At 44.3% G+C, this 26,942-nt stretch overlaps 1 protein-coding gene across 1 annotated transcript in view; it reads right to left on the bottom strand.

Moving 5' to 3' along the window:
* Positions 1–26,942, bottom strand: part of tlcd3a (TLC domain containing 3A) — a 118,503-nt gene that overhangs the window by 25,243 nt on the left and 66,318 nt on the right. The window contains exon 3 of the mRNA XM_034177841.1: positions 17,746–17,965. Coding sequence (XP_034033732.1) covers positions 17,746–17,965 — 220 coding nt within the window. The remainder of the gene's footprint in view (positions 1–17,745; positions 17,966–26,942) is intronic.

Genomic DNA, 26,942 nt, shown 5'->3' on the forward strand with positions numbered 1-26,942 from the left:
AGGAAGATGGTCTTCAACAACAAATGCTTTATTAACAAATTCTTAGCTATTTACAAGAAAGGTTCAAATTACAAGTGCCGGGAAAAAAACATTGACAGAGGCCTGCCTGTCTGCCTTATATACTGCTGAAATTGTTTACTTAGTATACTGTGGAATATTCTATAACTTTGTGGAAAATGTTAGTATAAACTACAAAACTTTTAGAAAAGCAGAGAACTAAGTGGAACATTACAGCTTTAGAAGGTTATAGAATAGTCTATACTAATCAAGAAATAAGCATGTTTTAGCTTATCTGTAAACAGATGAATCATTCTAGGCTGTTCCACAACAGTTTCTTTAATAAAATTGCAAAAAACTAAAAAAAAACTAAAAAAAAAAAAACCTTTTTCACATTGTCACTATGGGGTGCCGTGTGTAGAATTTTGAGGACAGAAAAGAATTTCATCCATTTTGGAATAAGGCTGTAACAGAACAAAATGTGGAAAAAGTGAAGCGCCGTGAATACCTTCTGGATGCACTGTATGTATCCGGAAAGTATGTGTAATAATAATCATTATTATTCAGTCTTATTGGGACGTAGGCAATGTTTTTTTTCTGAATACACTGCAGGTTACAAAGAGGCAGAGACGGACATATGTTTACCGCAAAATACACAATTAGAGTTGAGTACTTACTTTTACTAAAGTACGGATCTTAATATGGTACTTTTACTACAGTGTGTTTTTCTTTAATTATTTGTACTTTTAAATAAATAAGGAGTTTGAGTACTTCCTCCACCACTGAGAAATTGTGGAAAATGCATGAAATGCCTAAAACTTGAGAAACAGAGTCTGTCTTCTTAAGGTTCAAGCACATCAAAAATGCTTGGCCTAATGATGCTGAACATTCATAAACCAGAGGTTTTAGATGATTTATTATTGTTGCTAAATAAATCATGTCATTTTAAGGCTGCACTCCGGATAACATGCTGAAAGTCCTTAAAGCGACAGTATCACCTTAAAATCTCTCATCAGCCGTTAAAATTTTCACCGAAAACCAGCTTAATTTTTCGAACCGTGTCCACTTCGATGTGTCTCACAGGTTTAGAAAAAATTTTGATCAAACAAAGCGCCAGTCTCTCAGCAACTTCTCAGACAAAGGAATTCCGACGAGGGGCTGGACGACTCCTCCCACAAGGAGTGCTCACAGGCGAATGACGTCACCGACAGGCGTGGAAAAACTCACGCATGCGCACGAGGGTTCAAGCATGTCTGATGTAAAAACATATGAATGAAATCCATATAGTTTTTGAAAAAAAATAAAAAGGACCTATACTTTATTGACAGACCTCGTACGACGACATGAAGAAGACACATCACACACAAACTGAGCTCAATGGTATCAGTGCCCACATTCCGTTGTCACTCTCTCACTCATCTTCAACGGCTTATCCGAGATCAGGTTGTGGGTTATGCGCAAACCTCGATCAAGGCCTTAGGGTCACTGACGTCACATGGAATACCCTTTGACAAAGAGACTTATTCCACATCGTTTCAAGCATCTACTGTCATGTTTCAGATTCTGTGGTTAACCCTCTGGGGTCCAAGGGCATTTTTTGGACAGTTCACTCGCCTGGCATAAATGTTTTATTATTGCTGTTAACAGCTCTCCCTGCATCCCACAATCAATTTTTATGTCTCTTTTTTCAGGACAACCTGTGCTTTCAAAATATATATGCTATAGTTGTGTTTTATAAATCTAATAATAGTTTACAATCAGAAATAAGAAAGGAAAAAGTAAAGCGGAAATAATTTTCCACACGCATTTATTCAAAACACACAGCAAACTATAATAAACAACTGTCTTGACACTTTAGAAAGGTAATTTGGGCTCTTTTGTGAAAGACTGTACAACAAAAAGGTTCAAACAATAAACACAAATGCACATTTTGAACAATATATACAAAATGGTCTATGCGTTTTGTCTTCATCTCAAAGCAATTTCTGTCTGCTATCACACAAAGGTCACATCACAAACTTCTACTATTTAGTTGGCTGTGTTTTTGTTCTCTCCTGCTCTGAAAGCAACATTCACACTTCGAGGCTCATTCAGTTTGAGGAGCTGCCCCTCCCCCCTCGCTCATTGATATGGTAAACAGTGCTTTACGCCGGAGCGAGAGAGCTTGCCACAGGCTTATCCAGTAACATTCACAGGAAAACTAGTCGAGCAATCCTGATACTCACACACTGTTTGAGCACGTGAGATTGTATGAGAGGCTCTCCGTCTGCTCACTTTCACTTTCGCTGTGCATAACGGCACAGAACACAATTGGAGCAGCCAGGGGGCTATTCAAATGGGCCAACTAGTAACACATCACTCCTAAAAACAATCTTTGGTGTGTCACGTGAGGTGAATCTGCCCTACAATTGGATTTTGGAAAACCATGTGACAGTGTACCAATTCCGAATGGACACTCACATTGCTCACATCATCACACAGCTTCTATGAGGAGTACAAAGATGGTGAACGGTGGCTCAAAAGTCCACGGAGTTAACTTTTCAGCAAGAAAAAGTAAGTTTCTATCTCATATCATTAAAAAGGTATTTATAATTTAGTAAAGTTTGGTCTCAGCCGTCCTATACGACGGCGTCAGCCCCAGAGGGTTAAACCCTTGGATCTTCAGTATTTATAAAGAGAAACGGCATGAACTACACAAGGTTTTTTTTATTTTATAATAAGTTTATTTAATGAGGAGAGAAAAATGCTAAATTATTGTTGTGTTGTAACTTAATTTTTGTTCAGCCTTTGTGACCCGTCTTTATGAAGTTAGATGCAAAAATGTTGAAATTGGCCCTATCCTGCAATGATCAAAGAATCCTAAAAAAAATTTAAGGACTTCTAAGTTAGGCCAAGATACACCCCTGGTAAAAATTTCATTGAAATCTGTTGAGGATTTTTTTGAGTAATCCTGCTAACAAATCAACCAACCAACCAACCAACCAACCAACAAACGGATGTGACCGAAAACGTGATTCGATTCGCAGCTCGATACACTACAAGCGATACGATACATATAGCGATACATGATGATACTGACGATACAATGCAATACGATACACCCGTTCCCGTTTTGGCAAGTATTTGATGACGATTCAATTCCCCACAATGCGATACGATGCAATTTTGTGTGATACGATGCAATTCAACATGATGCAAAGAAATTATACCAAAAATTCAAATAGAATAAAGAAGCTGCAATTCAGTATGGTACTATGGTATTATTCTTCTTCTTCTGATTCTACTAGAGGTAGAGGATTTGTTTTAGTCCTTATAAGCATTATAAGCAGCAAATTTACCAGATTCAATATTAAGGAACAGGAATCAGTTCCCTCATATGTGGTTCCCTTTTCATCACAGTCAGAACATAAACAGTAAACAGTAAGACAACATCACTCTCAACGAGTGACTTAAAGTGAGTCACTCACTGACAGAGTACCACATTGGCAAAAGTAATTTGAGATACTTTTCTCACCAGAGATTTGCTGGAGCTTGATTTACCTTCTGCCAGGAATATCCGAGTGGAGCAGCAGCAGCCGTATGGTTTAGCAGCACGGCATTCTTTACAAACAACCTGCATCTTGTGAAGTTTCCCATCTTTTTTAAAACAGCTAAAGTATCCGGAAAAACGCCTGATTTAAATACTTTAGGTGTGTCAAAAATCTCCAACCACTCTGTTTTGTTGTGGTAGAAATGTGTTTTCTGGCTTCTGCCTGTGTTCAAAGCAAAGCTCGAAGCAGTGATGGTGCATTCAATGTGCATCAGGAAAAAAAAAAAAAAAAAAAAAAATCGATGCAAGCACGCAGCGAGCGATGTATCACAATTTCATCTGACGATTGAATCGATGCACACTGAATGAATGACACACTCGCATCGCGCGTGTTTGTATCTAGACACCGATTCGTATCGATTAATCTCCACATGCCTAGTCCCGAGGCAACAGTCACAGTTTAAAGAGAAAACAGCTGTCATTTATTTATTTTTGTTGTTCTCAAAGAAAGCAGCCACACCAGTTGCTGAATGTAAAGTTAGCGTTTCCTTTAGTTGAACGCCTTGATTGCTGGATATTTGGTTTTGTTTCCTTTCAACTGATCAACATGTGCTGCCACATTTCCTCTCACGAAGCACAGAATAGACAGTCAAGTGGTTTATTGTTGGCTCCATGGACATGAGACAAACGTGATTTCAGTGTTACCGGCATTTGACTGTACACAGAGGTTTTTGTGTGTTTGTTTTTGTCAAAAGTACACATTTACAACTATTCTCATTTTGATTATTAGTTGCTTATACTTATGGCAATTTTATGCATGAAAAAGGTGACACACTACACAGATCGAGTTATTACTGCCTTCAACAACAGCCAAAAAATGACTTGCTCCTCTTTTGTAACCTGCCAGTGATACCGTTAAGGTGTGGTTAGGTTTAAGCAACTAAGACTGCTTAGTAAGGGAAGATAACCATCTAATTATGGATGCCAACTGTGATCTCAGGTGTCACAGCCACACAGTGTGCACTCTGACCGACCTGAAATACCACTCTGAAAGAGCAACCCAAAAAAAAGCATGCCAAAAACATGGACATACCAGCTCAGTTTCCCAGACAGGACATATTTTAATGTGAGTAAAACTTTGTTTAAAATAAAAAAAAAAAAAAAAAAAAAAAAAAAGGCTTTATAAATTTGGTATTGTGGGTTAATTATTTTGCTAGAAAAGGTTTCCATAAGAGAATGATTTTGGAACAGATGCCATCATTTCTCAAAGCAACTCTCGAGTGTGTGGGGCTTCAATCACGCAAAACCCGGGGAGAGCTGACATTTGTCATTTGCCATACTTATGTATTTTGGGGCAAGGATGAACGCTGTGAAAATGGAAAGTTGATAGGCCAAGTATTTTTGGAGGAATTAGCAATTTTAGCTAACCAATAAACAATGTATGCTGTGCTGCAATGCACAATGGGAGTTTGGGGTTTTGAGGTTTTAAATGTCATTATTGTGGTTTATGTTTGTTTAACAAAGTGTTGTTAGTGTTACTGATTTATTGTGATTTTGTAGCTCAATGTTGCTATAGGCCACCACAGACTCGTCTGAACCCTGCGTGATATAGCAGGATTTGACCATTATGGGGACCTCTGCTCCCGTTGTGCAATATATATACAGCATAACCTCACATAGAAAAATATAGTGGACTGTTTTGTTTTCGGCTGCAATCACCGCGAAAATTTTTTTTTCGGTTCCCATTTGGAGAAGAGAAGACGAGGTAGATGGGAGACATCATGTTAGTAAGTGTTAGCCTACACAGCTAGCTCTGTTCTCTTGCCTGCAGAACTGCCTCCACACGTTTGTGCTCCGGGTAATAAACAAACCGCAACACATGTCCACTTTTCACTGCATCATCACTTTTTCCTTTGCCTTTTCACTTTGTTTGCGTGTAATCTGTTGTGTGGGCCGCTGAAGAGGAGGTACTGCTGGCCCACCACCACCAGATGGCGCCCTGCTTGGAGTCAGGGCTTCAAGCACGAGAGGGCGCCGGAGCCACTGGGAGTGACAGCTGTCACTCATCATCAGCACCAGCTGTCACTCAGTCAACTCATCACCATCACCATAAATGCCGGACTGCAACTCCACCTCCTCGCTGAGAAATCAGCTACCTTGGAGGTAATTTCTCTGCTGACTTAAAACTGTGTCTTAGTCTGAACTCTTTTGCAGCTGTTTTCCTGTGGTGTTTTCCTTATCTGTGGAACTGCGTTTGGTGTGATCAGCGACGGCTTCGCTTCACACCCCATCCAGATAAGTGGTTAGACAGGAGCTGTGTGAGTGTGTGACGGGAGGTGGAGGTGCTCCCTCCCAAGAGAACACAGACTGTGGGATTACTGAGTGTGCGTACTCACACTCACCTGTGATGTTTCTGTTCTCTGCCAGCAGTACCAGGTCTGACAGCTGGAGACGGTGACCACCTGGGGACCCAGGACTTGGCGGCTCCGGTGTTCTTCAGATCCGTTGGCGGTGAGGGCCATGTGGGATCCGGCTCGGTTCTGGACGGGCGTCTCCTATCCTCAAGCCTGCCCACACGTCACCCAACGTGTAATTGACTATAGTGTTATGTGTCGACGCGGGTTGAGGAGCGGACCTGCGTCTGACGGAACCCAGCGCCAAAACAACCAGAAAGCGGTTCCAATAACAAAACAATTTATTTTCCCCCTTCTGTGCAATACAAAGTGTACAAACGTAAATGCGTCTGTCTGGCGGAGTGAAGGACGGCGCGCTCTCCAGCTCCCAAAAGGATCGAAGCCCGGCGCTTCTGGACCCACGTTCACCGCCAAACACCCCCCAGGTGGACACGACAAACCGACTCTGCGAAGGATAGAAAAGGTGAGGTAAGTCAGCAGCTACAACTAATATCCTTCAATGGCACACACTATCAGCAACACATTCAGGTCTGAATTTAAGCTTTATGTAAATGAGCAGCTTCTCACAACAGGTGGAGGATCATCTGTCCGCACGCCACGGCAGTGAGAAGCAAGCTGCACAACTCTCATCAATATTCACATATACTGCGTAACAAAATACCAAATTACTGTTAACAATTATTCAGACAATCAAATCACCTCTGATGTGTGCCGACAGCATGTGTCCCTCACCCGTCCTCCTTCACAGGCACGATGTGTCAAACCCAGGCGCGGTCCTCAGCGTCTCACAAACCAACATCACAAGTTTGAGTTCCCGGCAATTCTGCTTGAATCACACATGGCTTAAATGCAGAACGCCATCTCATTATCTGCTTCAGCTGAAAGTCTTTAAGGTTGCACGTGAGCACCATCCACAGGTGCTACACATTACGTTGATGAGGGTGAAGGACTCTTCTGCCAGCACCTTCTCCACAGACAATAAATCAGTTTGCATACCACCTGGAGAGCAAAGAAAAGAAAAGAACACCCAAATGTCCAGCCAAACCCCCCAACACACAACATATAGTCCCAAACTGATTGTTGTCTGTATTCCGTTGTGCACAATTTACAACATTAAATTGTTACTGTTTGGCTTATCCATTGCCCGTTCTTTTATGCCCCCTGTTGTAGGTCCGTGTTCCTACACTTTCACAACAGGACTTCTCGGCCAGCGTCATGGATCCCGAGGGGCGTCAACCATCGCTTGAACAGCCAATGGAAGAGCGAGGTGTTCGACCACCCTCATAGAGGCGAGACCGCTTCAAGCGTACTGCTGTCGATAAGACAGGGGTGTCGGATCGCAGCAAAGTATGCAGTTGACTTCCGCATCGCGGCAGCGCGAGCCGGCTGGAATGCTGTTGCGCTCCGCGCCGCCTTTGTAAACGGACTGTCCCTGGTCCTTAAGGAGCACCTGGTGGCGAAGGACGAGCCACGGGATTTAGACGGGCTTATCGACCTGGTTATACGGTTAGACAACCGACGGGAGCGAGACGAAGGGCGTGGTCAGGCACAAGCCGTCCCTCTTCCTCCCGGGTCCGAAAGGGAGCCGACTTCCCCACGCCCCACAGCCAGGGCTCTCCACGTGACGACAGCTCCCCCTGCTGACGTTGCTATGGAAACGAGCAGGGCCAAAAAGCGATCAGATCAGAGACAAAGGAGGCTGATATATGGAGAGTGTTTTCTCTGCAGCTCAACCGAGCACACACAGAGAGAATGCCCCAAACGGTCAAAACAGCAGCACTCGTCCTTAGAGACTGGGCTAAGGGTGGGTCACAATACCCACGCGGGGAGACCCCGAAAATCTGCACGTATCCCAGTCACGATCCTGAGTGGGGATCTAACCCTTCACGCCCCAGCACTGGTGGACACGGGGTCGGAGGGGAATCTGCTGGATAGCAGATGGGCAAAGGAGGTTGGGCTCCCTCTAGTGGCCTTTCCGTCACCACTGTTGGTGCAGGCACTAGATGGCACCCTTCTTCCACTAATCACACACCAGACACAGCCCGTGACTTTGGTTGTATGTGGGAATCACAGGGAGGAGATTGTGTTTTATGTAACACCTTCTACCTCCCGAGTGATTTTGGGTTTTCCATGGGTGTTAAAACACAATCCCCAGATTGATTGGCCGTCTGGGGTTGTGGTTCAGTGGAGCGAAACCTGCCACCGGGAGTGTTTAGGATCCTCGGTTCCACCCGGTGTGACAGCTAAGGAGGAGGTTTTAGTCCCCCCCAGTCTGGCGGCGGTGCCAGCCGAGTACCATGACCTTGCTGACGTCTTCAGCAAGGATCTGGCACTCACGCTGCCCCCACACCGTCCGTACGATTGTGCCATTGATTTGATACCGGGCGCTGAGTACCCGTCCAGCAGGCTGTACAACCTCTCACGTCCGGAACGCGAATCAATGGAGACCTACATCCGGGACTCGTTAGCTGCCGGGTTGATCTGGAACTCCACCTCCCCGATGGGTGCTGGTTTCTTTTTTGTGGGCAAGAAGGACGGCGGACTCCGTCCATGCATTGATTTCAGAGGGCTGAACGAGATCACGGTTCGCAACCGATACCCATTACCTCTGTTGGATTCAGTGTTCACGCCCTTGCATGGAGCCCAAATTTTCACAAAATTGGATCTTAGGAATGCTTATCACCTGGTTCGGATCCGGGAGGGAGACGAGTGGAAGACGGCATTTAACACCCCGTTAGGTCACTTTGAGTACCTGGTCATGCCGTTCGGCCTCAACAATGCGCCCGCGACATTCCAAGTGTCGGTTAATGACGTCTTGCGGGACTTCCTGCATCAGTTTGTCTTCGTATATCTAGACGATATACTCATTTTTCTCCGGATCCTGAGACCCATGTCAAGCATGTACGTCAGGTCCTACAGCGGTTGTTGGAGAACCGGCTGTTTGTGAAGGGTGAGAAGTGCGAGTTCCACCGCACTTCTTTGTCCTTCCTGGGGTTCATAATCTCCTCCATAAGTCTCTCGTCCGGGTACCATCCCCAGACGAACGGGCAGGCAGAGAGGACGAATCAGGAACTGGAGCAGGCCCTCCGCTGCGTGACATCCGTGCACCCAACGGCCTGGAGTGACCATCTGGCCTGGATCGAGTACGCTCATAATAGCCAGGTATCATCGGCTACCGGCCTCTCCCCGTTTGAGGTGTGTTTGGGGTACCAGCCCCCATTGTTCCCGCTAGTGGAGGGAGAGGTTGGGGTGCCCTCGGTCCAGGCCCATCTGAGGAGGTGCCGTCGGGTGTGGCGTACCGCCCGCTCTGCCCTGCTCAAGGCCCGGACGAGGGCTAAGGCCCATGCAGACAGCCGGCGTGCCCCGGCCCCTACGTATCAGCCCGGGCAGGCAGTTTGGCTTTCCACGAAGGACATTCCACTACAGGTAGAATCCCAAAAACTAAAGGACAGGTTCATTGGTCCATTTTCCATACTTAAAGTCCTCAGTCCGGCCGCAGTGAAGCTGAAGCTACCAGCTTCACTGCGGATTCATCCAGTGTTCCATGTTTCACGAATCAAACCCTACCACACATCAACTCTCTGCACCCCCGGACCGGCGGCGCCTCCTGCCCGGATCATAGATGGAGAGCCTGCCTGGACCGTGCGCAGGCTCCTGGATGTCCGTCGAAAGGGCCGGGGGTTCCAGTATTTGGTGGACTGGGAGGGGTATGGACCCGAAGAACGCTCCTGGGTGAAGAGGAGCTTCATCCTGGACCCGGCCCTCCTGGTCGACTTCTACCGGCGGCACCCGGACAAGCCTGGTCGGGCGCCAGGAGGCGCCCGTTGAGGGGGGGTCCTGTTGTGTGGGCCGCTGAAGAGGAGGTACTGCTGGCCCACTGCCACCAGATGGCGCCCTGCTTGGAGTGCGGGCTTCAAGCACGAGAGGGCGCCGGAGCCACTGGGAGTGACAGCTGTCACTCATCATCAGCACCAGCTGTCACTCAGTCAACTCATCACCATCACCATAAAGGCCGGACTGCAACTCCACCTCCTCGCCGAGAAATCAGCTACCTTGGAGGTAATTTCTCTGCTGACTTAAAACTGTGTCTTTCCTACACTTTCACAACATAATCTGCCCAAAAACCTATTGAAAATGCTGCAGGTTATCCCCCAGAAGGAGAGAAATTATGTTATATGCGTCATATCTTACCCTTTAGCGCCTGCCCTCAAATGAGACTGCGGTGACCAATTACCATGAGTGACTTAAATTTCATGTTGGTCTTCTTGATTGTCTTTCAGGTGCTCCCGTTAGGGGTCGCCACAGCAGATCAATCGCTCCCATCTCACCCTGTCCTCTGTATCTTCCTCTGTCACATCAACCACCTGCAAGTCCTCCCTCAGCACATCCATAAACCTCCTCTTTGCCCTCCCTATTCTCCTCCTGCCTGGTGGCTACATCCTCAGCATCCTTCTCCCTATATACCCTGGGTCCCTCCTCTGCACATGTCCAAACCATCTCAATCTCTGCCTCTCTGACTTTGTCTCCACCTGAGCTGTCCCTCTGATATCTTCATTCCTAATCTTGTCCATTCTTGTCACTCCCAAAGAGAATATCAACATCTTCACCTCTGCCACCTCCAGCTCTGCCTCCTGTCTTTTTGTTAGTGCCACCGTCTCTAAGGCATACAACATAGCTGGTCTCACTACTGTCTTGTAAACTTTCCCCTTCACTCTTGCTGATATACTTCGGTCACAAATCACTCAAGCCACCTTTCTCCACCCACTCCACCCTGCCTGCACTCTCTTTTTCACCTCTCTACCACACTCTCCATTACTTTGAATAGTTGACCCCAAATATTTAAACTCATCTACTTTCACCACTTCTGCTCCTTGTAAGTGCACTATTCCACTGGGCTCCCTCCCATTCACACACATGTACTCAGTCTTGCTTCTACTGACTTTCATTCCCCTTCTCTCCAAAGCATATCTCCACCTCTCCAGACTAGACTCAACTTGCTCTCTACTCTCACTACAGATCACAATGTCATCTGCAAACATCATAGTCCGTCAACCTGTCCATCACCACTGCAAACAAGAAAGGACTCAGAGCTGATCCTTGGTATAATACCACCTCGACCCTGAATGAATGTCATTCCGACTGCGCATCTCACTGTTGTCACACTATTCTTGTACATGTCCTGCACTACCCTAACATACTTCTCTGCCACTCCAGACTTCCTCATACAATACCACAGCTCTTCTCTTGGCACCCTATCATAAGCTTTTTCTAAGTCCACAAACGCACAATGTAACTCTTTCTGGCCTTCTCTGTACTTCTCCAACAGTATTCTCAGAGCAAACACTGTATCTGTAGTGCTCTTTCTCGGCATGAAACCATATTGCTGCTCACAGATCTTCACCTGTTTTCTAAGCCTAGCTTCTACTACTCTTTCCCATAACTTCATGCTGTGGCTGATCAACTTTATGCCTCTGTAGTTACTGCAACAACCAGCACACTTTGTCTACACTCCTCAGGCATCCTCTCACTTTCCAAGATTGTATTAAACAATCTGGTTAGAAACTCTACTGCTATCTCTCCTAGACATTTCCATGCCTCCACTGGAACGTCAGCTGGACCAACTGCCTTTCCACTCTTCATCCTCTTCATAGCAGCCCTCACTTCTTCCTTACTAATCTCATGTGCTTCCTGATTTACTCTCACCACATCATCCAGCCTTTTCTCTCGCTCATTTTCTTTATTCATCAGCTCTTCAAAATATTCCCTCCACCTTCTCAGCACACACTCGTCACTTGTCAGCACATTACCATGTGCATCTTTTACCACCCTAACCTGCTGCACATCCTTTCCAGCTCTGTCCCTTTGTCTGTCTAATCGGTACAAGTCCTTTTCTCCTTCCTTACTCTTCAACTTCTTGTACAGCTCGCAATATGCCTTTTCCTTCGCTTTTGCCTTTTCGCCTTACACCGCATCTCCTTGTACTCCTGTCTATTTCCTTCATCTCTCCGACTATCCCAAAACCTTTTCTCCAACCTCTTTCTCATTATCCTTTCCTGGACCTCTTCATTCCACCACCAAGTCTTCTTGTCTTCCTTCCACTGTCCAGATGTCATACCCAGTACTGTCCTAGCTGTCTCCCTCACCACATCTGCAGTACTTTTCCAGTTGTCTAAAACTGCTTCCCCTCCAACCAGTGCTTCTCTCACCTGCTCGCTAAATTTCACACAACAGTCTTCCTCCTTCAGCTTCCACCATCTGTTCCTTTGTTGAGCTCTCACTCTTCTCCTTCTTTACCTCTAAAGTCATCCTACAAACAACCATCCTATGCTGTCTAATGACACTTTCTCCTGCCACCACCTTACAGTCTCTGATTTCTTTTAGCTTGCATCGCCTATAAAGAATGTAGTCCACCTGTGTGCACCTTCATCAACTCTTATATATTACCCTGTGCTCCTCCCTTTTCTTAAAGTATTCACCACAGCCATTTCAATCCTTTTTGCAAATTCAACTACTGTCTGTCCTTCCCCATTCCTATCCTTGATACCATATCTAACCATTTCTTCTTCATCACCTCTGTTCCCTTCACCAACATGCCCATTGAAGTCCGCTCCTATCACTACTTTTTCATGCTTGGGCACACTCTCCACCACCTCATCTAACACACTCCACAAATCTTCTTTCTCCTTCACCTCACAACCTACCTGTGGGGCATATTCACTGATGATATTCATCATCTCCCCTTCAAATTCCAACTTCACACTCATCACCCTGTCAGACACACGCTTAACCTCCAACACACTTTTAACATACTCTTCCTTTAAAATGACCCCAACACCATTTCTCTTCATTAAATTTCATGTTGGTACCATGAGTAAAATGTTTAGTGGTTTTAATGTCTTATGCCACTGTCTTTGTTTGTCAAATTTAAAGCACCTGGTTACAGCAGTTGTGTGTGCCTGTGTGCAACTTCGATCAGGGGCCAACAGAGCACAGCTTACATTTGCTGTTTGGCATGCATTTGTATTCTGGGTCAAGGATGAACGGCGCCAAAACGGAACGTTTATCTGAGTAATAGTTTTGGATAAGCTATCAATAATAGCTAACATTGCTAATTACATATTGGGCTTACTGTTATGTGCAGACGCGAGTTGAGGAGCGGACCAGCGTCTGACTGAACCCAGCGCCAAAATAACCAGAAAGCGGTTCCAAAAACAAAACAAGTTTATTTCCCGTCTGTGCAATAATTGTGTACAACATAAATGTGCGGTTTGTCTGGCGAGGTGAAGGACGGCGCGCTCTCCAGCGCCCAAATGGATCGAAGCCCGACGCTTCTGGACCCAGACTCACCGCCGAACACCCCCCAGGTGGATACGACAAACTGACTCTGTGAAGGGTGGAAAAGGTGAGGTAAGTCAACAGCTACAACAAATATCCTTCAAAGGCACACACTATCAGCAACACATTCAGGTCTGAATTTAAGCTTTATGTAAATGAGCAGCTTCTCACAACAAGTGGAGGATCATCATTCCGTACGCCACGGCAGTGAGAAGTGAGCTGCACAATTCTCATCAATGTTCAAATATACTGCGTAACAAAATACCAAATTACTGTTAACACTTATTCAGACAATCATCACCTCTGATGTGTGCTGACAGCATGTGTCCCTCATCCGTCCTCCTTCACAGGCACGATGTGTCAAACCCAGGCGCGGTCCTCAGCGTCTCACAAACGAACGTCACAAGGTCGAGTTCCCGGCCATTCTGCTTGAACCACTCATGGCTTAAATGCAGAACGCCATCTCATTATCTGCTTCAGCTGAAAGTCTTTAAGTTTACACGTGAGCATCATCCACAGGTGCAGCTAATAATGCTGATGAGGGTGAAGGACTCTTCTGCCAGCACCGTCTCCAAAGACAAAAACCAGTTTGCATACCACCTGGAGAGCAAAGAAAAGAAAACAACACCAAAACGTCCAGCCAAACCCCCCAACACACAACAGTACCCCCCCATCAACGGGAAGCCTCCCGGCGACTGAACAGACCAGGCCCGAGAACAGCACCTCCCTCCGGGGTCCTCGTCAGGAAGCAGACGGCGTAACGCTCCCAAGGTCCACCACAGACAGCAGGACAGGGCACCGCGGCTGGAAGGCCGACTGGCATCAACAAAAAACCCCAAAAAGTCCCATATACAACCCAACATACAAGAAAAAACACAAAACCCACCCAAACCCTCCCCAGAGGACCGTCCCATCCAACCCCGGGAAGAAAAGAAAAACACCCAAATCCAAAAACCCAACATAGCCCCAACAACACAATACCAACATAAATTCACAAAGAAAAATAACAAACAACCCCCCCAGAACGACTTGCAGAGCCCAACACCCCCCAGAAGACCTTTACCGCCAGTTCCAGGAGTAACAGCCAAAGCCGGAATCCCACAGAGGTCCCCAGGTATTCATGGAGCAACAGCGCCCCCCAGAGGACCGTACCATCAACCCCAGGAGGCACCCTCCCCACAACCCAGGAACCCCAGACCCGGCCACACTTGGCTAGTTGGCCCCACAAGCCAATTCCCCCCCAGAGGACCGTCCCATCAACCCTGGAGGTGGAACCTGGAAGGAAACATAAAAAACACAAAATCCAACCCCCGGCGGACTTCATTAAACCACCCCGGGGGCAAATAAAACAACTGGCAAACCCTGTTACCCCCCCAGCACACCGAAAGACCCCAGATCACTCCCAGAGTCTATCGTCAGCTCAATTTTGGCAAACGGCACAAAACTACCAAGCTGGGGAAGGAAACAGGAAAAACTAACCCAGTCCCATCCCCTAAGCGCAGCGGAAAACCGGAAATACGTCCGGTGCCCCAAACCGACCATACGACCAGCCCATCGGGAGGGGTGGAACTACTGAAATGGCGAACGCCACAGATCGGCCCACCACTCCGACGGAGGTACGTTCCCGCTGCACCACACCCCGGTAACACCAAATGACGAACGGTCAAAGGCCCACCGGAGCTGGAGTGGAACCGGGGATCAACTAAACACAAAAAAACGCCCCTGACAACCCCCCCCTAGGTGCAGAGGTTTTCTGAGAAACGCTCAGCGTAACCAACCTGCACCACCCCACAACCCAAAAGACAAACGGTCTTACAGCATGTGAGGTTGGGGTTAGGGAAACAGGGAAATTAAAACAACAAAACAAAATGACCCAATCCTCAAACAAAAATGACCTAACTTCAAATAATGATTACCTGAGTCCACCCGAGCTCCGAACCGCCAGTCGTTCACTCCACCAGAACCGCCTCTAAATCCCCAAACAATTTATAACCCCTTACATGAAAACAAAAACAGCCCAAATAACTAAACAACCAAAGATCTGCCCCTTTTTTTGTGTGTGTGTGTGTGTCCATTATTATGCCTGTCCCAGAACACCTGGAGATACGTCATTGTTCTCTTTCTTGACGCTTATGTGACCGGGGCAATATGGCGGCTTCAGCTCGTCCGAGCTGCATAGGCTCATCAGCAAGAGGAGCCAGAGGTCCCGTCGGAGGAGTCTCAGTGGGGCGAAGAAGAGGCAGCCCTGATCTGTGTCAGGGAAAGCCCCGAGACGAAAAGACCCGCTCTGATGTCCGCCCTCTCTCGCGTCCACGCTCCTTTATCCGATCATCTAGACGAATAGCCAAAGATATTAGCTCATCTAAGTCTTTTGGTTCGTCACGGACTGCTAGCTCGTCTTTTAATGAATCGTTCAAACCATCCACAAACACTCCTCTCAAAGCTGCGGCATTCCAACCGGACTGAGCCGAAAAAATTCGAAAATCCACGGAATAATCCGCCGCACTCCGCCTCCCCTTGGGTGACGGAGTTATCTGCACCGGTATCGATGGTGCCGCAGCTGGAGCAGCAGGAAGCAGAACGGCTTGCGTTGCAAGCTCCGTAATGCGAGCATCTGTTTGTTTAATTTGATTTGCGAGAGGCCGTAATTGCTCCCATATCTTCTCCAAGTATTCTTGAACTCTTTCAGCAAAAGGAACCGCTTCGGCCGCTGGGTCCATTTTGGAATGGCCGGGAACTACTGTTATGTGCAGACGCAGGTTGAGGAGCGGACCAACGTCTGACCGAACCCAGTGCTAAATAACCAGAAAGCGGTTAAACAAACAAAACGATTTTATTTCCCCCTCTAGTGCAATAATTAGTGCACAACATAAATATGTGGTTTGTCTGGTGGAGTGAAGGACGGCGCGCTCTCCAGCGCCCAAAAGGATCGAAGCCTCGGTGCTTCTGGACTCAGATTCACCGCCGAACACCCCCCAGGTGGACACGACAAACTGACTCTGTGAAGGATGGAAAAGGTGAGGTAAGTCAACAGAACTACAGCAAATATCTTTCAGAGGCACACACTATCAGCAACACATTCAGGTCTGAATTTAAGCTTTATGTAAATGAGCAGCTTCTCACAACAGGTGGAGGATCATCAGTCCGTACGCCACGGCAGTGAGAAGCAAACTGCACAATTCTCATCAATGTTCAAATACACTGCGTAACAAAATGCCAAATTACTATTAACGATCATTCAGACAATAATCACCTCTGATGTGTGCTGACAGCATGTGTCCCTCACCCGTCCTCCTTCACAGGCACGATGTGTCAAACCCTGGCGCGGTCCTCAGCGTCTCACAAAACGAACGTCACAAGGTCGAGTTCCCGGCCATTCTGCTTGAACCACTCATGGCTTAAACGCAGAACACCATCTCATTATCTGCTTCAGCTGAAAGTCTTTACATTTACATGTGAGCATCATCCACAGGTGCAGCTAATAATGCTGATGAGGGTGAAGGACTCTTCTGCCAGCACCATCTCCACAGACAAAAACCAGTTTGCATACCACCTGGAGAGCAAAGAAAAGAAAACAACACCAAAATGTCCAGCCAAACCCCCCAACACACAACACTTACATGCCTTTCCAGCTGGGGCAGTAAATCATCTTTATATTAAAAGTGAGTGTTAGTGCATATAATTGTAAATACATTAAAAATACATGGATGACACAAGAAAGTGAAACCACTTATTTCCATTGCGGTCCATTTAAAAATCAAAAGACAAAATAGAAGTAATAATAACAATAATAATAATAATAAGAATAAGAATAATGAGTGTGTATATGATAACAAGAACCTAAACAATTTATAAATACACTAAGAGTAAATTAACATTAAAAATTACATAATTAACAGGAAATAAAAGGGTTGAGTTCCTCTTCTAAAAATTGCTGAGGTCTCAGGTTCTAAAAACATTCTGGACTCACATGCCATTCCAGCTCATTGCTTAATTCATTACCACCCTTGAAAAATGTCAACTACCTATTTTATAAACACTACCCAATCTAGAGCCCGCAGGTCCCCACGGGCAACACGCTAGTTTATATATATATATATATATATATATATATATATATATATATATATATGTGTGTGTGTGTGTGTGTGTGATATTACATAAGAAAAACAATCTTGCTTTCGTATTGACTCAGCGCAGCAAAATTAAACTTTTTATCTATTTATTCTCATTATATACTCTTAAAATGGTGAGTTAAGCCACCAAATCTGATCCCCGCAATGCCACTCGTTGACTACATTTACTGTTTTGGGTTATTGTGTTAAACTGGAGGACAATCAAACAGTGCACATGCCCACAAATAAGCAAGACTAAATTGGACAGCTGTAATAAATAATGTTACAGGCTGTATGTTACATGCTGTACACTACATTACATTACATTATGTGCTGTGATCTGTGTCTCTCTCACCAGCGTGACAGGCAGTAGGAGGGTGAGCAGGGCGATGTGGTGAAGCACCAACAAAAACTCTTTCCGAATAAACAAGTTTATGGTCCTCAGTGAATGCTGTTTGTAGCCCTCGTGCCCACTGACGCGGAAGCGGTAGAAGTGACTGAGGTACATGGCAAAGATGTCATAGGTCATGTAGGGCACGCCGTACCAGATGACAAAATAGGTAGCCAGCCAGTGCCTGCAAAAAAAATATATAGCACATTTATAAACAACATTTATGAGGTTTCCAATAAAGACATCATTTCAGTAAGTAGGGGAACTAGGACCACCAAGTTTTGCAACCAATCCCCCCCCTCCCCCCGATATGCAAAATGGCATTCAAAGCATGATCTTCTGTCATTATTAATTCAATTGTTTGATGCTATGATACACTTTATAGACATCTCAGTGGGAAATTGTCATGTGGAGGCTGTTTTGGAAGTCATGTTAATTTAAAATAAATTAAAAAAAAATTACACTCTCCATTTTTGTGAACGCCCTGATGCCCTGCAATAGGCTGGCGTCCTGTCCAGGATGCACCACGCCTCATGACCTATGACTGCTGGGATAGGTTCCAGCCCCACCGTGGCCCTTATTTGAGATAAGCAGGCATAGAAAATGGATAGATGAATGTCTTGATTGTGTTTTGGTGAAAGGTAATGGCAACATGACACTTAACTAAACTGACTAAACCAACTGAACTACAGAAACACAATAAATCAATAACAGTAACACTGCCAAACTACCATGACTCCACTAAACTAAACTACCATAACTCTACTCTTCTATTCTACTCATCATTTTTTAAATATTTAGATATACCTTAGTATGCACTAGTAGAGTTCTACCTTAGAATTGGAATGTATGATAGAAGACATACCTTACTGAATTTTCATGAACCACAATAATAACATTTAAAACCTCAAACTCCCATGGTGCACTGAAGCACAATGTCCATTGTTCACTGGTTAGCTAAAATCGCTCATTTCTCCAAAAATAGTAGTCCTATCAACTTTCCATTTTCAAAGCGCACATCCTTGACCCAAAAGACATAAGCATACCAAATGGCAAATGTCAGCTCTCCCCAGTTTCTCCGTGATTGAAGCCATACACACTCACGCATGCACACACACTCACGCATGCACACACACACACACACACACACACACACACACACACACACACACACACACACACACACACACACACACACACACACACACACACACACACAGAGAGAGGCCACTTGACTATTATAATATAGATGACCATGACCATTTCATTTCTGAAAGCTACACACAAAACATGTGGACTATGTACACAATATCGTAATAAACTTTCCATGTAACAGCATACGAAATGCTTCATGAGAATATGTAGTTTGGTTTAGTTGTGGCTGTGGGGCTGCAAACAGGGTGGTCCTTTACTCCCCTACTAAGTCATGGGTATGCCATGACATTTTTCTCTCAAAAATGCATCTACTCAGGGTCAACACCTACCTTATCCACTGGTATTACTCCTTCAGACCAAAATTGTGGGCCACTCGGTGGAGAACAAATTCACAGAGCTGTGCAGGAAACAAGCCTTACGACTTGCGGATAAAATCTCAACAGACTCAGCCCATGTTCTGAACAGTGAATATGAGCTTCTTCCTTCTGGGAAACGCTTTAGAGTGCATCGTTACAGAAGGAAGAGATACAAGAACTCATTTGTGCCACACTACATCGCACTTTTAAATCAGAGGGAGACCAAATGAACACATTGTTGCAGACCACACACTACATTTAAAATTATTTTATGCTGAATGTTTTATGATGAATGTTTGATGTGTTTTCACATCTTGGGGCTGCGGCAGCTCATATAAGTCAAATTTCCATTTTATGGACAATAAAGTTTTATCTTATCTTTAGATTTGATTCACGTTTACATTTAAGTTACTTTGTGAAACAAGCTGAAATACATGGCTTTTGTTTACAGACAGTACACATGTAGCATGCACACAAGAGGACAGTTATTCACATTTAATTGGTGGGACATCCTTCTCTGTGAGCATACAAAGTATTTAGGCATTGTTATGTAAGTACAGTATAATACACAGCCTCGCTAGCTGAAGGACTGCAAAGCGTTCCAATTAGGATGACGTTTAATTATGTTGACAGAGGGGAGTGAAGCTGCAGGGCAGAGCTGATCTCTTAACCGGTGACCGCTCACTTGAATTCTTTAGCTCATAAAGTCAGCAGCTACAGATTATCAACACACTGTTCAAAGGACAATAAATGCCACACTGTTTCCACCAGTATGTTTGATGTTGAAAGCAAAATGAAATGTGGCAGTGGAATTCATGGAATATCACTTTCACTGGAGCGTGAATTTTGGAGGAAACACAAATTTCCTCATTGTCTCATATCATCCTCTCTTTTGTAACCTCTGCAGTCGTCATACAAAATATATTTTATCTATGTACAGTATAGTAGAGAAGCTTGAATCTTCGACTGGACTGGGTTGCTTGACACAAGGACATTTCGCTCCAAATCGCAGAAGCTTCCTCAGCTAAAATTCTTGCTCTGGTAGTCTGACTTCTGTCTTGACCCTTGTAGAGAAGAACAAACAGAAGCCACAAAAGCTGGAGTTTTAAACTTAACCAGACCCCTCCTACCGAGAGGCAGACTGGGGAGGGGGGTCTGAGACACGCTTTGTCCCCTGTTTACAATGGGGTACTCAGGTCAAAGCAGTTTCAGTCTTTTGTTCATGGTAATGAGTCATTCACGTCATCAGGAGAGCGTCAGTCCCATCATTAGGAGGAACAGCTACCCGGTCATTAGGAGGGTGCTAACTAGAGCACAATAGGTGCTAATTAAAGCAATTGTTTAGTCAAAGCCAATAGCAGTCTGCCTCTCGGTAGGAGGGGTCTGGTTAGGTTTAAAACTCCAGCTTTTGTGGCTTCTGTTTGTTCTTCTCTACAAGGGTCAAGACAGAAGTCAGACTAACAGAGCAAGAATTTTAGCTGAGGAAGCTTCTGCGATTTGAAGCAAAACATTCTCGCGTCAAGCAACCCAGTCCAGTCGAAGATTCAAGCTTTTCTACTATGGAAACCGCCTGGACAACTGAGAGCCTTCACATAAATATGTACAGTATACTGGAAAAACTTTTAATATTTTGTTTTCTGCAACAGGGTAAAAACCCCATTGGGCCAAACGCCCAGTCATCATAAATCTACAGGCGTTTTCCAGCGGTGTATGGGCTCACAGAGCATACTGCCTGTGCAAATAATTCATGATTACAATAATTATGGGTAATATTGTTTTAACAATGGTACATATTATGTTTTCAGGTGAATGCATGTGCTGTACAGTTACCAGATCAACAGGAAGAAATAAACAGGGGTGGGCGATATGACCTAAAATTCATATCACAGTATAAATTGAATCCCTTCACGGTAACGCTATATACTGCGATATAAACTTAAGTGTAAAAATCATAATGTGTTTCTGAATGTGTCCCTTAACAAAGGAAAATTGATCTAAATAAATAAATATAAACAACAACAAAAAAAAACAATAACAGATAAAATGTCATTTTGAAAACATTTATTGTGCAGATCTCAAAACTACAGGTACAATTTGCTGGAAGGTACATCTAAGATGCAAGCCTAGATTTGATGTTTTGGTGAAAGAATTAAATAAACTATATACGAGGTCTGTTAGAAAAGTATCGTACCTTTTTATTTTTTTCAAAAACTATATGGATTTGATTCATATGTTTTTAAGTCAGCCAAGCTTGAACCTTCGTGTGCATGCGTGAGTTTTTCCACGCCTGTCGGTTGCGTCATTCGCCTGTGGGCAGGCTTTGAGTGAGCACTGGTCCACCCCTCTCTTCGTTGTTTCATTGCGAGGAAATGGCGGAATGATTTGGGCTTTTTTTCCATCAGAATTTTTTCAGAAACTGTTAGAGGCAGGCAGCTGGAAACCATTCGAAAAATTTATCTGGCTTTCGGTGAAAATTTTACAGGCTTCACAGAGAATAAGGAATGTTACTACAGCTTTAAGGACGGACCACAATGGAGCACGGTGTGCCGCGCTCCGAGCCGCCATCGAGAGGCAGAAACCACCAGATCATTTCTAAACGGATCGCTGTGTGGAGCCAGGACCATCGTGTGCAATTTCTCTGGTTATCACAAGAGCTGGACATCAGCCATTTTCTGGCAGATTTCACTTTTAACAAGAGATTTTGTCATGGAAAGCCGCGCAGAGGCTTCGCACATCACGATGGATTCGCTGATGAAGCGAGACAAAGGAACACCTTCATTTCGGAGTGTTAGAGGACAAGTTGGGACATGCCTATCTCGGCTTTCAGTGCTTACCAGTCGAGTGAGTATAAGAGAAATTGTGGAGAGCTGGGCTTGTCCCAACTTGCCCTCTAACACTCCGAAACGGAGGTGTTCCTTTGTCTCGCTTCATCAGCGAATCGGTTGTGACAAAATCTCTTGTTAAAAGTGAAATCTGCCGGAAAATGGCTGATGTCCAGCTCTTGTGATAACCAGAGAAATTGCACATGGCGGTCCCGGCTCCACACAGCGATCCGTTTAGAAATGATCTGGTGGTTTCGGCCTCTCGATGGCGGCTCGGAGCGCAGCGTGCCGTGCGCCATTGTGGGCCGTCCTTAAAGCTGTAGTAACACTCCTTATTCTCTGTGAAGCCTGTAAAATTTTCACCGAAAGCCAGATAAATTTTTCGAATGGTTTCCAGCTGCCTGTCTCTAACAGTTTCTGAAAAAATTCTGATGAAAAAAAAGCCCAAATCATTCTGCCATTTCCTCGCAATGAAACAACGACAAGAGGGGTGGACCAGTGCTCACTCAAAGCCTGCCCACAGGCGAATGACGCAACCGACAGGCGTGGAAAAACTCACGCATGCGCACGAAGGTTCAAGCTTGGCTGACGTAAAAACATATGAATCAAATCTATATAGTTTTTGAAAAAAATAAAAAGGTATGATACTTTTCTAACAGACCTCATATACTCTTGGTTCAGAGGCTGAAGTTTCATCTTTTGAACACTAGATGGCACTCCCGCTCTGAATACATGAACCGCTTTCAGGGCAGTCACTGGCGCTTTTCCTCATTTACAAAAGTCAACATGAAACCACCAAAAACAATTAATAAACATACTTAATTTACTCATATTTGAAGTCAGTCTGAGTAAATTGTCTCATCCTGGCTGATTATGTCTTTTGCCTCCAGTTAAAAAATCCTTGCATTATTAAATGTTGCACTTTCTCAAATGTTTGATTCAGGTCGTGACGGAGCATCAGTATTCCCCCAGTGTGTCAGCTGAAATAAATAAACAACAGCTTTGCAAATATCAGCGACAGAACAGGTACCACACAAACTTACATGAGCAGTAGTGAGAGTCATTCACCTCAGCTCAGAACACCCCTCTCCGCTGCAGCAAAGTGGTTCACACACAGCCGCGTCACAGAGCAATTTTCCTGGATTGAAAAACTCAGCGGGTGTTATCGCGATTCGTCGGTGGAGTCCAAATCTTTACAGTCAGCCACAGTTATCACATGTCACGGTTAACCGGTGTTCTGTCGAGATGAGGTTCCTCACGTAACTGCATATGTGTGCACTGAAAAAATTACTTGACGAAGTTCGCTTATTTTGATGGGCAAGTAAATGTATAAATTGTTCTTCCGAACGTAGTAATGTATAAAATCTATTCACTATAAAACGATAAGTATTTTTAACCTGGAGTTAGCTTATTTCGACATGCAAAATATACATATACATACATTTATGCTCCTAACGTAAAATACAGAAAATGTTTTACTTACTAGGCTATAAATACACTGAATACAATTAATAAAAAAAAAACTTTGACGGAAAAAACAAAAAAAACAAAATGCGCATCATCTACATGTGATGTGTTACATCATCTCCCCATGTGCAGTTGCCCGAGGCACCTCCTCTCGACGGGTAACGTCTTCAAGTCCGGGGTAGAGCGATGTGCGCACGCGCAGTAGCGCGATGCACGTCATCTCGACGGGACACCGGCTAAACCGTGCAGTGCTAATATAATGCAATGCACGCACTGACATGAACATCTGTTCGTTTCAGCGTGCACACACAGACATGAACGTCTGTTTGTTTGCATGTGCGCACACAGACATGAACGTCTGTTCCTTTGCGCATGCAGTTTGCTCAGACACACACACTGACATGAACATCTGTTCGTTTGCACGTGCACAGTTTGCTCACACACACACTGACATGAACATCTGTTCGTTTGCACGTGCACAGTTTGCTCACACACACACAGACATGAACGTCTGTTCGTTTGCACGTGCACAGTTTGCTCACATACACACAGACATGAACGTCTGTTCGTTTGCATGTCTGCACACACAGACATTAACGTCTGTTTGTTTGTGTACACATGTACACACACATACATGAATGTCTGTTCCTGTGCATTTTTACCGGTGCAGTTTTTTTGAGTCATTAGAAAATCTTTGCTGTTTGATAAAGACATTTATTCATATATATGTGCTCAAAGTGAACATGACTGCTAATTGTATTTTATCTGGAGCCCAACATAAGGAAAAACTCAAAATAGTAACGCCATGACGATCATCGTTTATCATCCAAAAGCAGGCTAAAACTCAAAGACATTTAATGTATAAGCATAATTCAAAGAAAAGAAGCAAAATCTTTTCATGTATCCATTTTAGTAAAGTAAGTCAAGAACTTATGTGATTCATTGCAACAAGTGTTGCTGCTGCAACCAAGGTGATACATGCTGATGGTGACATTCCAATGGAGCATTAGAGTATCCATATTTTTTTATTTTTTATTCCCAAGTATGTGTCTTAAGAAGCAAGGCATGCGCACGTCCCAGCCAAAGTGAGCAGCCATGTGGTGGAATTAAGCTGCTTGACTGAATGGGAGGGGTGGCAGAGATTAGCGTTCATAAAGTGGGTCTGCCCGGCTCTGACTGCTGACGCAGAAGGATTAATAGGCCGGCTTTATCTCAGTGTCACATTTTACCAACTACAAGATAATGCTAGCGCAAGTTCAACACTAACGTGCTGCCAAGAGGTTCGACTGTCCTTGACACAGCTTTTTTGTTGAGGAAATAAAAGATGGAGTCACTTTATTCTGCCATCAAATGATCATAGGAAACCCGTCTCATTGGACGCACCCCTTTAAAGGACATGTTGCACAGAATTCATAACAACTCAGATTTTGGCTATTAGAGGTCATGTGACAATATACCTGTATTAATTTGTACATGTCTGAGAACAGCCTCTAAGCATGCGGTAAACAACATAAGCGGCTACGGAGACTGTCGAAAACAAAGGACTCGCTTTTCTGAGTATTTCCAGCAGTGTTTACGTCACTCTGAAGAAACGTGCTGTTGAATGGAATGGAGACAAACTGCTGCTAACGTTAAGTATGGAGCCATGGATTCATTGCAAAGTTTACGTAAGTGCGATGTCATGTCATGATGACTCGTTTTTAAAGTGATAACTGTTCATTTCAATACAGTCACGGTAACAGCAGCAGCTGCTCTACACTGCGAGAAGGCAGGCTGCGTGTGCACGTTGAGCAGTCATGAACAAAGCATGTTAAAATCATAGTCTCCGTGGGGGAGACAGCTTTGTGCATGCTCATAAGTGTTGTTTTCGATGCAATAACTGTGAAAAGGCTAAGACATACATCTGTGTGTGCAGGCAGCCTGTAAAAACAGCGTAGGTGAGAGTTCCACATGCACGGTCATGGAGGCGGTTATAATCGGGTCAAAACAGCATCCTGCTCCAGCACAGAAAGCAGACTCGGCACACATCTGGATCCAAAATCTGACAATCTCTCTAAAAAACTTAAGATTTCAAATGCTATAATTGATGTAGTCTCACGCTCACCTGTCCAATCACACTACAGACTGCTGACATTATTGCACACAATTGCCAAAGAAGAGCTTATGGAGTCAAGAGGACACTAGACACTGGCTGGTGATGCCAATACCTTCAAAAGAGAACAAATGTCCAAGTCTTTAGGGTCCTGAGGGTTGCCGTCTTACTGTATTGTTGTTGACATGCTGTATTATTGTTGTGAGATGTCGATACTAACAAGTGACTGGAAATATATATATATATATATATATATATATATATATATGCCCTGACATGTCCAGCTTGTCCACAATTTCTCGGATAGTCACACAACTGAAAAGCCACCGAAAGCTGTCTGAATCTTCCGAATGGTTGACGAGCTGGGCATATTACAACATGTCCTGTCCTTTTATTGTGGACAGACTAAGGCACACCTGTGCACTAATCATGGTGTCTAATCAGCATCTTGATATGGCACACCTGTGAGGTGGGATGGATTATCTCAGCAAAGGAGAAGTGCTCACTATCACAGATTTAGACTGGTTTGTGAACAATATTTGAGGGAAATGGTGATATTGTGTATGTGGAAAAAGTTTTAGATCTTTGAGTTCATCTCATACAAAATGGGAGCAAAACCAAAAGTGTTGCGTTTATATTTTTGTTGAGTGTATATACATATATATACATACATATACACACACACACACATATATATATAAAATTGAATTTTGAATTGAATACATGCTAACAAAAATCACTCGTACACAAACAAAACTCATAAAGTAGTTAAAAGAAAAGAAAAACAAAGTACATAGTGCCCAAAAGACGTAGGCAGAAGCAACACTTAACGCCTATACTCCTCTTTATAGTCAAGTTAAACCAGGCTTTGCACCTGATCATAAATGATCATTTCCAAAAAGTGGCGCTATATAAATAAAATTGATTTGATTTGATTTCCAAACAAAATGTGAAGTGAAGTCACATATTTCCCAAACAGCTCCTATTACGTGCTAGTTACCACCATACATTTTCAGTAGTAAGGATTCAAGTATAGCAAATTCTTCATACAACGCACAAACTCAACCTGTTTGATCAGATATATATCCAGAGAACACCATTTCTTTGTATAAACATTTCAACCGGTTAATATTTGGATGTTTGATTTCCTCAGGTCAATTATTCAATTTTTTGGGGCCACAAATGGAGACACAAAAGCATTTCCTGGTTGTCCGAGCACCCGCAATTTTGAAATGATACAAACCCCTTAAATTATATATTCCTTCTCTT

The sequence above is a fragment of the Thalassophryne amazonica genome, chromosome 9 (genome assembly GCF_902500255.1).
Source record: "Thalassophryne amazonica chromosome 9, fThaAma1.1, whole genome shotgun sequence".
NCBI classification, from domain to species: domain Eukaryota; kingdom Metazoa; phylum Chordata; class Actinopteri; order Batrachoidiformes; family Batrachoididae; genus Thalassophryne; species Thalassophryne amazonica.